Source organism: Lingula anatina, chromosome 2, assembly GCF_051362555.1.
Source record: "Lingula anatina isolate TDL-2025a chromosome 2, LinAna3.0, whole genome shotgun sequence".
Lineage (NCBI taxonomy): Eukaryota > Metazoa > Brachiopoda > Lingulata > Lingulida > Lingulidae > Lingula > Lingula anatina.
The window spans coordinates 39,387,462-39,403,165 of NC_141768.1; the positions used below are offsets into that span (position 1 = coordinate 39,387,462).

Consider the following 15,704-nt stretch of genomic DNA (forward strand, 5'->3'; position numbering starts at 1 on the left):
CCTCTTTAGTTTAAAACGAAGCTTCATTATCCTCATTATTCATGTTCCACAAAAAAGACAATATTTGAAAAGTTGCGACAAGTAATCAGACTAAAATAAGAATTGTTCTCCAAATTTGCACTGGCATGAACAAAAATTCAAACATGCACGAGCAGTTTTTCAAAGGACTCACTCTCACTATACGCTAATTGCATCAGCATCAAAATTGTGTCGCCACACACACATACACACATGCACGTACAGTCATACACATGCACGTTGATCAATTACGGGAAGCGATGGAGTTTGTGCAACAAACCGAATTCCTTGATAATAACATTTTCTTTCTCTGGTGATTTCTGAATGATGTCATTCTGGAAGATAATCGCTTTTCTGATTGCCAGCTCTCCCTGCCCATTGATCACGGCAATAATCAGATTCCAAGCCTACATTAAAAGTTTTCTTGGTTCATTAGTTTCCCAGCTGCTAGCAATGAAGGGTCATTAGCACTATCAAGAAGCTATCAGTCTATCACTTTAGGGTATCAGATTCCACGGAATAGACAGTTTTGAGGGTAAGGATTTGTGTGCAGCAAGGATAGTTTAAGTTATATATGCTGTTAGACATCCATCAAATCATGATGGACCCGTAAGCTGAGGATTCCCAGGTATTTGATAAGTAGGGGAAAGATGAGTATATCATGGATAAACATGACCAGAACATCCTCTTTTTTTCCCCATGTGCTACCAGTAGATTATTATTGTAATTTAGAAATGCATAACATTATTATACAACTAAAAGAAAAATATGGCTATTTACTTCAACTTTGTTTGAAAGGCTTTAATAGATAGAATAATAAAGAGTCAAATACTCAAGACAAGAAAATATGCTATTGAATACTATTTATCCGAGTTCTCTACCTGTATCATAATTCCTCACCAATGTTCTGTCTGTACAGCCGGTAGTGTCAGCTGGTACATGTAATATTAGCTGTCTGAGGTAGACTGACGTGGCAGTTTGAGTGATTTTTTAACGGCAGATAAAAATCAGAATGTTTGAAGTTTGAACAAAATTCAGACAATTTAACCTTTCGTGGGTTGCTGATGATTTTCTATTACAAATTCAGTGGTTCAAAGCTGGAGTGGGATTATTTATGGTCATGAAAAGTTGACTTAAGCAAATGAAATGCTTAATTTGAATTGCAGAAACCAGACTGATTGAGGAGCAAGTGATTTTTTTTGTTTTTTGAATTTCAAACATGTACACTGCATCCTGCTCATTTCCAGTGACATTATTTAGGAACTATTTTTTTTTTCAGAACACAGAACTTGTCTGCTCATTCATGGGATCAAACTGAATTCTTACTTATACATAATGATATTTGTTAAGTGAAGTAGCTAAGATGTGAAGAAGAATTTACTCAGATTAGCAAAATACAATTCAATATATTTTATTTTATCACTATCATCCAAAGGTTTTGATTTCTTTTTGTTTATTTGTTAAAACTTAAAGGCATCTCAAAATTTTAAGGACATGTGTTACCCTTGAAGAAGTTCATCAGTGTAAATTTGATTTTTTTTTTTCTTTGACAAAACTTATTGGAACTTGTTCTAAATCTTGATAATCATGCAGAAATATAAGTCATTCATATTTTACTTTTGCTATCCATCATATAGTTATGGGTATATTGATCATATTTAGATTCATTGTTTCTTTTGTAATAGTTTATGTCCAATGTGGTCTGGCATCACCACATGGGATGACCATTTTTCATCAAGAATTTTTCTTTAAAATGATGCAGAAGCTTGTCCAGCTATTCCTGTTGTAACAATCAGTGCCAATTTCAGGCAATCCCATTCTGGGTGAAATATTGAGATGTTTCAATGAAGATCTTTGTGATTTTAAACCATGCTGAAGCTGTTTAAAAGGTTGATGTGGTTTGAAAACTGCTTGTCTGATTTTGTCCATTGGTGTCATCTGATTTATACCCAAGTTTCCCTTCTTTTTATACCTGACATGATTGATATTTTGATAATTGTTAACATTCTTCATTGAGTAGGCCTATAATCACTTCCATCTCCAGTGTGTTCAGCAGTTATAGGTTCTCTGGAGATAAACCAAAGTCATTTTATGATTGATTTTTCTGTTCTAACATTTGTTAGTTGATGCTGGAGAGGAAGCTTCTTTAATTCATCACAGGCATCCTTTTGGTCTCTGAATGTGAAGCTGTTCATTCTGCTTCAAAGAGATTCCTTTTTATTGCCAATGTAGAATTGGCAAAACAAATACCTTCAAATTACATGTATGGAAATGTAGCAAGGTTAAGGTTATTTAATGCATTTTGATGTGATTTTTAGCTATTTAATCTGTATTCTAAATGTTGGAATTCATTTGTCTCAAAATAGATTGCTCAAAGGATGATGAACTTTATGGCCTGAACCATTGTTTTACCAATTCAAGTTGAGCACTGAAAATTTAATCTCAGAAGAAGAGTTGATATGCTCTAAATTTTGATAAAAACTTAAAGGATTGGGAAATCTGAGCAGCAAATTGGATATATTGTACTAAGCATTTTTTATGCATTCAGTTTTAAAGTGGAGAGTATACAGAATATTAGAATACATTAAGCCATGTTTTAACATAACTTAAATGTCAACACATGAAGGTGATGTATTCAACACCTTACCGTGACTGTAACACAAAAAATATTGTTTGCAGATTACTCACATAATATCAAATAAAAAGGGGACTTGCAATGATTTAAAGGTATCTTTAGTGACGTAAGTAACAGGTGCTCTCTCCGTTTCATTCATTTTTGTCTGTCATTTTGAAATGGTCAATATACAGATTAGATGTAGCACACTTATCCGTGATCTGGAACATGGCTTGGCTATCATTTATGGTGGTTCAATGGGTAATATATAATATTGAAACTCAGAATTAAAAGTTAGCTAGTTTTTTATCATTGTATATGGTTCTGTTGACTAACATGACATTTATGGATATCTTGGGTATATTTACACTGTAAGTCAAGTGCTACTTTGAAAGTTGCCACACCTGTATGACAGAAGAGCATATAAGTGATTCAGACAATTGGACTTTAGATGAGTTATTCTGACTGTGAGATCAGTCGTGTTAAGCTAGATTTCACAATATATTGTAGGTCTTCATCAGCCTATCACATAGAACAATACTAAAGCAATAACCAATCGCACAATTAGATTTCAAATAGCTCTGGGCGTTCTGCTTTTAAAATCAATTATCTGTCGTGTTTAAGCATGTTACTTAATCTTGATTTTTTTAGCCAATTAAACAATTGCATAAAGTGGGATTAATGGCTTGGAATTGTTTTTTGTCTTTATAATCAAGGGAATCCAATAACATTGATCGGGAAAAACTCTGTTCTGAAATGTCTTTTCACTCGTAGCAGCAAATTTGATTGTGTTATAGAAGTGGCAGTGTTTGCATCCCTGTTGAACTCTAACTTTATTACTAGTAGCTCAGTTCTCTGTATAATGGTATACACAGATAAAGTCTTTGGGCTGTTCAGAATTTCAGAGCAATTATCTTAATCTAGCTTTCCTATGCCGAGATGGCTAATACAGACAAGTTTGCCATTTGGCTTCTGGCAGTGGTGGGGAGAAAACAGAACCAGGAGCTGTTCAGTTTTGTGGAATCAACTGTGTAGAACAGTGGGCATTGTCAGCTCGCAGGAATTGGTTGAACCAGTGGGAGATAAAGTATTGACAGATAGACTTTTTGATTAGTCTCTCATGCCTGCATGGAGTCTATTTTCAAGGAATATTTAGAACTTAATGATGTTGTGATTGTCTAAATCTGCCAGTTTCCTCATCATTTAGGAATTTTCTCCATTCATTTGCTTTGATAAGCTTGCTCCGTGGAAGTGCCCTGGCTGAGCCAGATGTCCATGGATCTGGTCCTTCACTCTGACCGCTGTGACCTAAAAGAAAAAGAGATCACTGCAGGCAAAGAGCTGAAAGAGGGCAGGAACATTTCTTCATTATAATTAACGTGGGCCAAGCTGTTGCATATTTTAAATTTGTGATTCTATTAACTGGTAGCATTACAGATTATCCCAGAGATCATATGGTCACAAGGAAGCAGATGGCACTTTGTTTCATTTTAAGGGCGTTTGAAGTCTTCAGTCACGCTATGTGACCTGTTGAAAGTGAAATCTGAAGAAGGTGATATTGTAATTTGAATACGGTAATGACTCTTTCACATATATAATTTTGGAATCTTATTAATATATTTTTCGTAGCATTTGTGGTGCTTTTACTATATAGAGTAGAACTATGGGGTAGCCTGCTTCTCAGTTTTGTTGCTGCCAGAAGGAATGTTTTAATTTCAAAGAATTTTACAATCTAAAAAGAAAAAATACAGTATTTGTAAAATTCACAATATTTGATTGAGTCATTACCGTAATCGCAATTAACGGGGTGAGAAAATAATGCATTTAATTGACATGCCTAAACATCTGTCCCTCAAGAACAGCTTGCACCAAATCTGTCTATAAAGGAGTAACAATTGCACATTAGTGCAGTCATTACACAGAAGGAGGCTGTTCAGTGGCTGTTCGAGGGGGTCTTAGTGGCGAGCATTTACGCAAGGACTCCTTGACATACAAATGTACATCTAGATTATAAAGATATGCGTTGAACTGGCACTTTCACATTTAGGATTAGTGGCCTAGTGTGGTAAAAGGTAAGACTTTGCCATGTGTGAATATGACAGGCCATATGTGAACATGAAAGAACTAAGATGAATGTTGAAGGAAACCATTCAGTATTTCATTTGTAGGTATTCTGACAAGAGATTGCTTTACTGAAACAACGGGTATTATTAGTAGTTACCATGTAAGAGAAAGAGTTTCTGTATATGTTAACATGGACTGAGTTGTGAGATCAGAATTCCACAATAATACTGAGAAACAGCATCAAGGAGAGGAAATAAGATATAAGTAACAAACAAGTTGAAGGATTCAAGGTTTCAGCTTTGGCATGATTCTGGTTTCTTCATCAGGAAATTTAGAGGGAAAAGGAACAGTGTATCCAAGATTGAATTTGCGAGCTGGCAACTATTCCCATACCTGATAAATCTGCTGGAACTTCATTGTCTGGGCTTCTGTAAATTCTCATCAAATCCTTCAACGAGACAGTTTAGGCGGCAAGTTTATTTGGACATGGTTTCATCGTTCTATGAGAAGTTGCAGATTTCTACCACTTACTCTGTAGTGGCATCAACTGGGGATTTATTTTTCTGATATACGGGATTGAGTGAAGCTCAGATAAATACATGCATCACTTTATCTATAACTGATATCTTTATTGAACCTTCAGCAATTTAAAGGATTAGGAGATTGCTCTTGGCTGATCTGTCCCAATGGGGTGTAATACTTCTCACACCCAGTCACATGACATAAAGGTTGAAGATGTGAAGCAACCAGAGGAAGGTTTGCACTCTTCTCTCACTCTCTCTCTCTCTCTCTCTCATATGTCATTTAGGCAAATATATGGGATGATATAAATTATAGAAGATAAAACTTGCTGAATTTAAACAGGGTTTGCTTTCCAGTTATTATTTTTTCAGTTCAACAATTTTTAATTTTTTTTTTATTATTGGAGCAAGAGGTGAAGAGGGGAATGTGGAACTGTGAAAGCTGATTGCTATTTGTTTTTCTTTCAAGATTATTGATATAAATTTCAGTTGACATTAAAATTCTAAAAATTGCTCTGTTCTGTTGTTCCATTTTCATCAGTTTGAGCGTTGATTTATTGTATGGTATTTCCTGTACTGCAAGCTAATCCCTGTCTCCTAGTGGCAGCATTTCTGAGATTTATGTTCTTGGTAATCACCATGGGTTAAAGTGCTATCATTGACAATGGCACAGATTTCTTTTTCAGCTTATTAAGAGTGCCATGCCAAGGTGCTTAGGTCTGACTTGAAAGTATATTTGTCTTTTAATTTATGCCATTGGTAATGAAAGCGAGTTTGTGGAATTCTAATTCGGGTATCTAAATTATTGAACGTAAAACCTGATATGGTGTTTCCGGCTTGGTGTTGATGCCTTTCGATGCTCTAGCCTAATGCTTGTGTTTTGTTAGACATACAGCTGGCAAGACATGTTGTCAAGAATGCATTCTTAATGTTGTATAAATGTGTGTGATACTTTGGTGGTGTACTCTGTATCTTAATTGGCAATCAACATTTTTTTTAGGAAGAAAACTTTTTCTTTCGTTCAGTAGTTTGGTCGTTTCTCTTAGGCGCAGATGTCTGCTATTGCAGCTGTGTATTTACACATTCAGGTTTAAGAACAGAAGAGACATGACATTGATATGTAACCATTTTCTGCAAAAAGGAGATAATTACTTGCCAGACTGTTTACATATGCATGAGAAAAACATTTCCTTTTGTCATTAGATTTCGCATCAATCCCAGGTTTTGTTTAGCCAGTTGGTTTCACATTTCTGCCACAGTTTGCTGGCTTATTACACTATCAGAGTCACACGTGTCTATCTGGAAACATTGGCGGTGAATGAATATTATAGAGTGTTAATAATGTGATGTAAGGTTTTTGGTAAAGTCATGGAAATTAGGCCCTAAAATTCTGCACCTCCTTTCCACATTTTATCATGGCCAAAAACATTATAAAGGTGAAAAGAATTGCATTTCTGTAATTTATCAACTATATCTTAGTCCTGATACACTTTTAGAAAGGTGAAGTTCAGCCATTGCTTTAAACAACACTTCATCCATCATGTTGTCTTAAAAATTAAAACACACACATTGGTATATGTTAACACCATGAATTTCTAAATGTCTTATCTGCACAAATGCATATGAGAATATAAATGAACATGAATATTTTACGCTTATGCATACTTTGGCTTTGCCCACTTTTTATTTTTTTAGGCAACCACAAGCACCAAAAGCCACATACCAAACCCATGGTGTGCTGATTTAAGACCCAGGATTGAATCAAGTGCACTGCTATTTTTAGACAAACTCGCATTAAAGTTTTAAATTGTCTCTTTGCAGAGAGAATTGATGGTGTTTCTGTAGGCCCAGGAAAAGTTCTTGGAGCTCCTGGCACTGGTGGTTTATCACGGAATCTGAACCGTGGTATGCATTTATTTCCCAGCACTCCTACTGGATCTTTGATACAAGTCAACCAAAGTGCTCAGCAAACATCCCAAGCTCAAGAGACTAAGGTAAGACTTGCCTCTCTGTGAGTTGGACATGTGGCCAGAATGACAAATTGTGTGTCTGTGTTCATCCTCAAATTTTCATTTTGAAAATTTATTGATAATATGTATACAATTATATACTTTCGCTTGTTATTTAATCAATAGGCTATAGGTGATTTCAGAAGATATTTATTATCTTCTGGCATATTGCTTAAGAGAAAATACATTGAAAAGTGGACATGTATTTTGGAGCCTGCCTCTGACCACAACTCTAGAACAGTGCAGGTTGCCAGATGTCAATTTATGTACAACACTTTCTCTGATTCTTAAATTAGAAACCATACTTTGAAATGTAATGATAGATTGTTGGTGGATGGCTTGTTTTACACATTATCTTTTCACTTGTGTTTCATTATCCATGATATTAATGTAGGAAATGATGGCGGACTGATGGAATTCACTGAGATTGAAGTGAAAGGAATTTGATTAAGTTTGAACTTATTTTTGGGTAAAAAGGGTTGAGGGAAAATAATTCTTGGCAGTGAGTCAGATGAAAAACTTGACAAGCACATTAAGTGTTGCATCCCTTGGTTTTAAATAGATAGATTAGTTTGGTTTATTGACATTTATGGGGAAATACATGGTGTGTGAAGTGTACTAAATCATTATTCTCAGAACAAGAGTGAACTTCCAGTTGCTGGAATATAAGCTGAATGCAATACGGGATAACTGTTCAGAATGCCTTAAAAGTTCAGGTAAAGATTACCTCATCTTTAGCCGTTTGCAGGCCATCCTGTGCTTTTTGTCTCGTTGCTTTCAATGGGGGTGATTGTGTCAAGATGTGATCCATTGCAGTAGCAGTGACAAGAGACTTGTTATTCAGGGAAATATTAACTCTTTTGTAATGAAAACCAGAGCAGTATGTTGTGTTCTTATCTGTTTTGTTGCACTGTTATTTCTCTCACATTGTTAATGGTAAAGAAATTGTTTGATCTGATTACCTTTTCATCAGTGGGCAGCAGACCATGCCTGTATTCCTTATAGTGTTATTCATTAGTGCCCCCCGAGGGAATATCAATCTATTTTCACCAATAGGTATAGTGATAATTAAATCATTACTTTAGTAGACTTTCTGATTAACAGCATTGACGTCATTGTTAGCGTAATCCTTCAATATTTTACGCTAGTTGGAAGAAGTGATTTCTGACAGTTCTGTGTGAAGTAACTATGCTGTTTTACGAGGCGTTCTTAAGAAACCCTGAAGAATTTATACATGTATGAGGCACTCTCATAAGCTGCTGCATTGGTTTTGTCATTTATATTTGATGACCAAGTTTTAAAAGCTCAGAGCAAAATGCCTGTAAAGCCAGAGTGGTAAAATGAAGGGAGTCCATTACATGGTGTTCACAAGATTTAATGGTATATCAGGTAGGTAACATGTTGGGGAGATCAGGGGCGAATCCAGAGATTTTTTTCTGACAGTCTTCCAATTTATCTTTGTTGATCCATCCTCCATTTTTGACCGTCTTCTGACAGAAAAAATAAGATACCGGTCAATATAAACTTGAAAATCTGACCGTCTTCTGGAAGACCCAGAAGACGGTCAGATTTTCAAGTTTATATTGACCGGTATCTAATTTTTTCTGGAAGACCCAGAAGACGGCCTCAATCCGCCCCTGGAAATGTTTATCTTCTGTTAGTTCATTTTAGATTCTGACTTGTAGACATTCCTCCTAAGTTGTTGTTACAACAATGACGTGGCTTAAATTTTACTTTGACACTTTTTACAGTAATGTTGAATGAGAATATAAGACAAATATATTTACCGTATGTCAGGTGAATAAATTAAATGCACAGAACTTTTAGAAAATTAATTTCTTAAAAATTGTCAGTTCATTTGATGAGATACAACAATTGAATGCAGCCTCTGAAATAACACAAAATTCCATGCATTAGCACCTCCTATTTATGTTTTTTCCCATTATGTGGCCATTAAAATTTTGCATGCATTGAAGACTGCTATTCAGGTGGTCATGCTAGCTGAATGTCATTTTACAGTTATCTACATCTTTATTGTTCATGCTTTAGCACACATACTATCATAGAAAATTTAAATAGGAATGCTTTTGCCATAAAGGCTTTTATAACTGGCATAAAAATGATAATCCAAAAATGCAACACTGGAATTATATGTTTTATAATCTCTGGGATGATGGCACTTTCCCAAGCTGTCACTATCCCCCCCCCCTCTCTCTCTTTATGAGTATGGTACAGAGTATGATATAATCTATACAGTAAGTCAGGATAGGACAATATTCCATTTGCCAAGGTCCCATATATGCACATTTTGAATAAGTTGTGTGTGAATTTAAATATAAAAAAGGTTGGCCAGTTATACAGTGCTCTGTTATAATTCAAAGTGATTACAATGGTGCCCATCTTACCAAGCAGGTGTATATAGCATAGTGGCCAGAATGTTACTGAAGATGATAAGTACAGACATATTTTAGAAGTCTGGAAAGATATATTCCTGCTATAGGTCAAAACATGCATCATAATAGGAAAAGAAACTGACAGCAGTATGCAAGAGTGCATAAGAAGATAGATTATTCTGTTTTTCCAGAGCTTGTGTGTGAAACTTGGAAATGCCTTACTTTGACCCAGCCTGTATAATAATTTCATGGTTATGGTATTTGTGTCAGGATTTTTTAACATAAAAGGTCAGAATATAAATGTAGAAAGCGTTCAGATATACAGTTATAGATGATATACTTTTCAGAGTCACCCAATGCTAAAAAACATTTTACCAATGAATGCAAGTAAGTTATTTTACTTCAAAAAATTGTTCCAAAATTGAAATTATTATATTGACAATTTGAAAATTTGACAGACTATAGTTGAAGATTGACAATATTAGATTCTTGTGTCAATTGACTCATATTCATGAAATAATTCACAATTTTAGTTACTGTATAGTGTTAGTTGCATCTTGATAAATGATTTAACTCTTGGTTCTTTTTGCCAACAGATGAAAATAATTGGTTTTAAAGCAAATGCCCACTCTCGTATCAGGGACATAAAACTTTAAATATTTCCGTCTAACTTTAAATGGTATCTATGAAACTACACAAGGAATATTTCTATTTCAAATATCTGTTACCTTTCATCAGCAATCATTAATTTCATTTCAATTTAGGTCATTCATGATGTAAATCTGCTGGGTGTCATATTTGTAATGATTCTCTGAAAGCACAGTGGTTGACGTAAAAGATATCTTACATAACATATACTAAGCACCTGGTATTGACTGCAGAGGAAAGGACAGCAGACATTTCAAGGGAACGAATGGGAATACTATTCCATTAAGCCACTCTTATCATCATGACAACCTTTACAACAAGATCTTCGAAAATCTTGAAAAGTGTGAATTGATCTTTTTGTTACCTGCAGTAATAAGTTTTGACACATGCGTCATTTGATGAGGAAGTGAAGCTTTATATTTCTCTAGATTATTTTCTCATCCAGTTTTCTATCCTAGTAACTTGATCATATGACCTAACCACAGCAGCTCCTACACCTTTTAGTTGAAAGCATTTGAAAAAAAAAACTTGTCAAACCAAGATGGAACTGGGGTGTACTCTAGTTCATTTAACAGTAAATGCACAGTTCTCAAGATATGACGTTTATGGGGGTTCCTGGAAAAGGATTTCATAGTAAGTGGGGGAGAAAAAAGAGGAAGAGAGAGAGAGAGGTGTATTGTGGGAGGGTGCACACTGGTGCTATAAGTCAATTACTATGAGGGTTTATTCTTCAGGATTATTCATCTCCTCCTAACACTCCGAGAGGAGAGGCAGCAGAGCAGCCTAGTGATCCAACTCCCCTTAGCCAGCAGACAGGTGCAGAGGACAGCCCTGAAATGAACAGGGACACCAAACCTGGGCCAACACAGCCAAAAGACACAGTGACTGTGACAGTTCAAGGTAGTGACAATAAAGAGAATACCAGCCCTGCCGACACCATGGAGACAGGCACAGAGAAAAAATCACGCCCTCAGAAGAAAATTGAGCGCCTGCCCAGCGGGCGAGACATCAAGATAGGTGTGGAAACTGAAGATGGCCAGCAGAGCAGTGTTGTGATAGATGTAGCTGAAGGAGAAGATGGTAAGAAAATTATTTATAAAAAACCTCTGTCTAAGATGAACATCTAATATCATTTTTACAGTCTTGTCTTTATCAGTATGGCAAATTTTAGCTTGGTATAGTGCTCAGATTGATATTCCATGTCTTAATTTGGATCTAGAACCCACTTGTGTCCTAGTTTGGATTAAGTTAATTGTAATGGATTTAATTGTAATTAAGTTTACCATGGGGTATTGATCAGGATTAACCTAATTATTATAAAGTTAATAAATTTAATTCTAATTGAAGTGTGTCACTATTACAAGGTATTGTCTTGGTTGTGAAAGCTACAGAAATCAATATACACAATCACAGATGTGGACGTGTAATCATTGGACTAAATCTGATTCCATCTTAAGTAACAGGATATGTCTGGTTATCACATTATATAATACTTCCAGTGAAATGGAAATGTCTTGGAATTTGATCACATTTATATAGCTAATCAAGGAAAAGTTTCACAAAGCTAATGGTTGTCATTATAGTGATATCCACAAAATTTACCTGTATATTAATAAGTGGAGAATTACAGAGCAGCCCCCTTAACCCTGCGATGAGATGCCCAATCTAGCTAACTTGGTATTTACGAAACCAGCACCTACATCATTTTACATCCTGTATGATAAGGGTCAATGACCTTGAAGCAGAATTAACATCATTTTTGGCTGTATTCACAACAGCAGACTAACAAGTCTACAAAGCAAATATGGCCGACACTTCAATGCCTCCCCATGGGGAATCTATTCAGTGTGTATTAGCAGATTAAATGGCAAGTTTTTTAGTGGGCTGCCATACTTGACCTGCGGACTAGTTAGTCTGCTGTTCTAAATGCAGCCTTTGACATCATAGTGTTCCTGCATGATAAGGCACTCTGTTTATACAAAATATTTTTATTCCTATGTCCTGCCCAAAGGGAAAAAAATAATTCTTGGGATTTCAATTTGTTTTGATTTGCTTGCACTGTAGCACTTCATGAGGCACATTCCAAATGAAACTGTAATTCTACATAGATTGATCCAACTCTGCATGGACTCTGGCTGAATGACAGGTTAACACCTCCTTGTAGCATTAGAAGAAAACAGAAAAGCTGATGGTTATACAAGTACATTGAAAGCAAGAGGTTAACCTGTTAATCTGATTGCATTCAGCAAGAGTCCCTGCATGGTTGGATCGAATTACGTAGAAGAATAGTTTCATTGGAAATGAGCCCACAGTTACATGATGCAAAAATAGCAAACGGTGAAACATTAATATTCATCAGTAGTTTACTGTTACTGTAATCCAATGCTATCAAATTTTCTTAGGATGCTGAAAAAATATCTCTGTGTACAAAATGAGATGGTGACAGTGTTGAGTTACAAATCAGTTCTTAGAATAATATGAGAAAACTTCCTTGATATTTATGTTTGAAATTAAGTATCTTCCTTTTCATCTTAAAGTTTTTAAAAAAGAATTATTATTAAACAGAATAAGACGCATATTTCTCTGAATATTTTAAAATATAATCATATCTTGGGCCTGTCATATGTGTATCAATTTATTTTGTTACAGTACACACACATATCTGTGTGTGTTTGTGTGTGACACTTTTAGTGAACACACAATTCTACTTCTGTAAAGATTAAATGTTATAGTAGCACAGTATTTTCTTTTTTTATAGCAGCGGATACTGAACCAACCAGAAAGCAATCGATAACTGAGCGTGTGAGCAAGTTAAAATCTTCAGAATCTGTGGTACAGTCCTTAATGGTAAGAGAAGAGGATTACTATTTAAAGATTCTTCCAATAATTTCTCAATAAATAGTATGGATTTCTATATTTGGACACAATGTACATACTGTTATTAAGCTGTCTTTACTGACTCTGTATTGTGACTTTGATGCTGTAGACTTCAGTAGAAATGATTTGTGAATGAACAAATAATACCATTGCTTCCCTTAATTTCCAACTTACCGCAGGCATCCGTTTGTCCAAATTACATAGTAACTAAACGATTAAAAAATTATTCCTCATTTTACTCATGTTCACATGCATAGTAACCTTTCTCACTTCTTGTGAAAATTGATAATTGCTGCCGTTGTTGTTGTTATGTGATTCCCCACTGTGAACAGTGACATTTTATTATATCTGAAAAAATTCAAATGTGGGTTTAAATGATACACCTACACCGTGCATGTAAGACATTCGTAAACTATTATTATCATTCATTTAGTTCTCGTCTCTTTTTATCAGAAACGCAGTGGAGCACAATTTTTCACATAGGAAAGGTGTTTATCACCCTAATGTTTGTATAAGTGTGCATTTTAATTGTGTTGGGAAAAGATGGTATATTAAACTTTCTTATAACCCCGATAACTTATCAAACTTAAACAAAAACACAAAACAAACACACATGCGTGCACTAAATACTTTCTCTCACTTAAATGGTAAATTCTTGGAAATTTTTGAAGCAAAAGACTTTTTTCATACATGTGATGTTTTAAATTTAAATACAATGTGGTCAAATATTTTGCATGAAAATGAATCAATATGATGTAGAAAATCCATTTAGGGCTCATTCACTATAATTCAATCTGCAGACTTCCAGATCTGCAGATCAGTTATGGCCGACCCACTAGAAAGCTAGTTGCATAATCCCCAAATAGACTCTGATTCAGGCTTTAGATTCCCTGCAGGGATTTTGCAGTAGGCTTTTAAGTGGGTCAAAAATATTTGATCCGTGAATCTGTTAATCCGCCGATCAACTTTGGTTGTGATTGTGTCCTTAGATACAGTTTGATATATGAATGAATAGGTGAAAAAGGTGCAGTTGACTTTGGGTATTAAGAAGTAAAGCATCTAAAATAAAATTAAACTCTGTTTTAGTGGAGTATTTTGCACTACTTTTTTGTCTCTCAAATTACTTGCCTCTCAAAGAAAATTTTTGTTCTTTTGATAGATGTGAAATCTGAGTTGGTGGTTGACTTTCTACTTTCACTTATATACTTATGTTCACTCATCCAGTTTGAATGATATACTAAATATTTTTCTCTAGAATATTTAAAACAAGATGTCCTGTTGAGAAAGGTAATTAGAGCACCTTTGTATTCAACAACATTTGAATTCAAAACTTTCCATTTAAGATACGCACGATTGTGATATACACTTAATATCCATCTGGATTTTATTTTCTTTGCAGCAAGAGGCCCATGCCAGAGAAAAAGAGTTTGAGCAGCTTCTGACAGAGCACCGTGCTATTTGTAAAGAAATTGAGCGACAGAGCAGCCAAGGAGAGTTGGATATTCCAAAGGAGGAAGACGAGCTAAAAGTGAAAGAAGATTCAGAGAGCCAAGAGAAGGAGTCTAAAGAAAATGAAGCAAATGACAGTCCTAAAGCTCAGGAAGCCGGGACATCAACGTAGCTCATGTCATGAATTGAGGCTGAATTTTCAGATAGTTTGTCAGTTAAGGAGGTTGTTCAAACACTAATCAGATACATTTCACAGACATTAAATTTGACATTTGTGACAGAAAAAATTCCTACAAAAGTCATTATATGGAGTGTCATATAACTTGATATAAGATAAGCTGTATCAGAGCTAAGAGAAGAAAGTCAGCTTATGTCCAAGAGTGAGCAATAAAGATATTTATATATGATACCATGTAATAGCTGGCTATTGAAGAGTGTTCAAATGATCATAGAACATTAGATTATGACAGCAATACTTGGACTCTGAGGTGTGGTGCAAAGGATTGGAAGATCTGTTTGAAGAGTTTTGAAAGCACCTGTGCGCTATGTATGATACCAAGTCTCAGTGCTCATATACACATAACCAGCGTCTGTATAAATATCATTTAAATTAATTGTAAGTGTTTGTGAGCCAAATTAGAACGTTTTAGTTTTTGTCCACTCACATTGTTTTGTTGACAGGTGGCATATCGTGATTTCATTACTGTGCTACTTGCAGTGCCTTACAATATCACATAAAAAACATCACTATCACAATCTATGGCACTTTTGGTTGATATATGAACCTGCTCACAACATTGCTATATATATATATACTTAGAGGAGGAGGAACAGAGAGACATATTCAGTAATACATAATATCAGAATCATAGCTGGAACTTTATTATTGTTTTAAGCATAAAAATAATTTTTGTTGAAAAAATTTAATTGTTTGCACGAATTTAGTTTTTAACTAAATGTCAGTCTGGTAAAAATCTCAGTGTGGAGGGAGATTAATCCAGTTTCCTCACACTTACATTGTTAATGTTTAATTGTCAATTTAACATAAAAATCTATAGTTCTGCCTGTTTAGAAATATTCAGTAACATAGTTAGTCACAGTGATTCTTCTC

At 35.0% G+C, this 15,704-nt stretch overlaps 1 protein-coding gene across 2 annotated transcripts in view; it reads left to right on the plus strand.

The window, feature by feature from the left end:
• LOC106167179 (uncharacterized) overlaps positions 1 to 15,337 on the plus strand; it is a 37,109-nt gene extending 21,772 nt beyond the window's left edge. The window contains exons 9-13 of one of the 2 annotated variants that reach the window (XM_087004680.1): positions 7,039 to 7,211; positions 11,002 to 11,347; positions 13,026 to 13,114; positions 13,598 to 13,632; positions 14,544 to 14,712. In XM_087004680.1, coding sequence (XP_086860806.1) covers positions 7,039 to 7,211; positions 11,002 to 11,347; positions 13,026 to 13,114; positions 13,598 to 13,627 — 638 coding nt within the window. In that variant the 3' untranslated portion in view covers positions 13,628 to 13,632; positions 14,544 to 14,712. Of the gene's footprint in view, positions 1 to 7,038; positions 7,212 to 11,001; positions 11,348 to 13,025; positions 13,115 to 13,597; positions 13,633 to 14,543 lie in introns of both variants that reach the window. The other variant, XM_013545901.2, reaches the window with a different exon arrangement.
• The last annotated feature ends 367 nt before the right edge of the window (positions 15,338 to 15,704 follow it).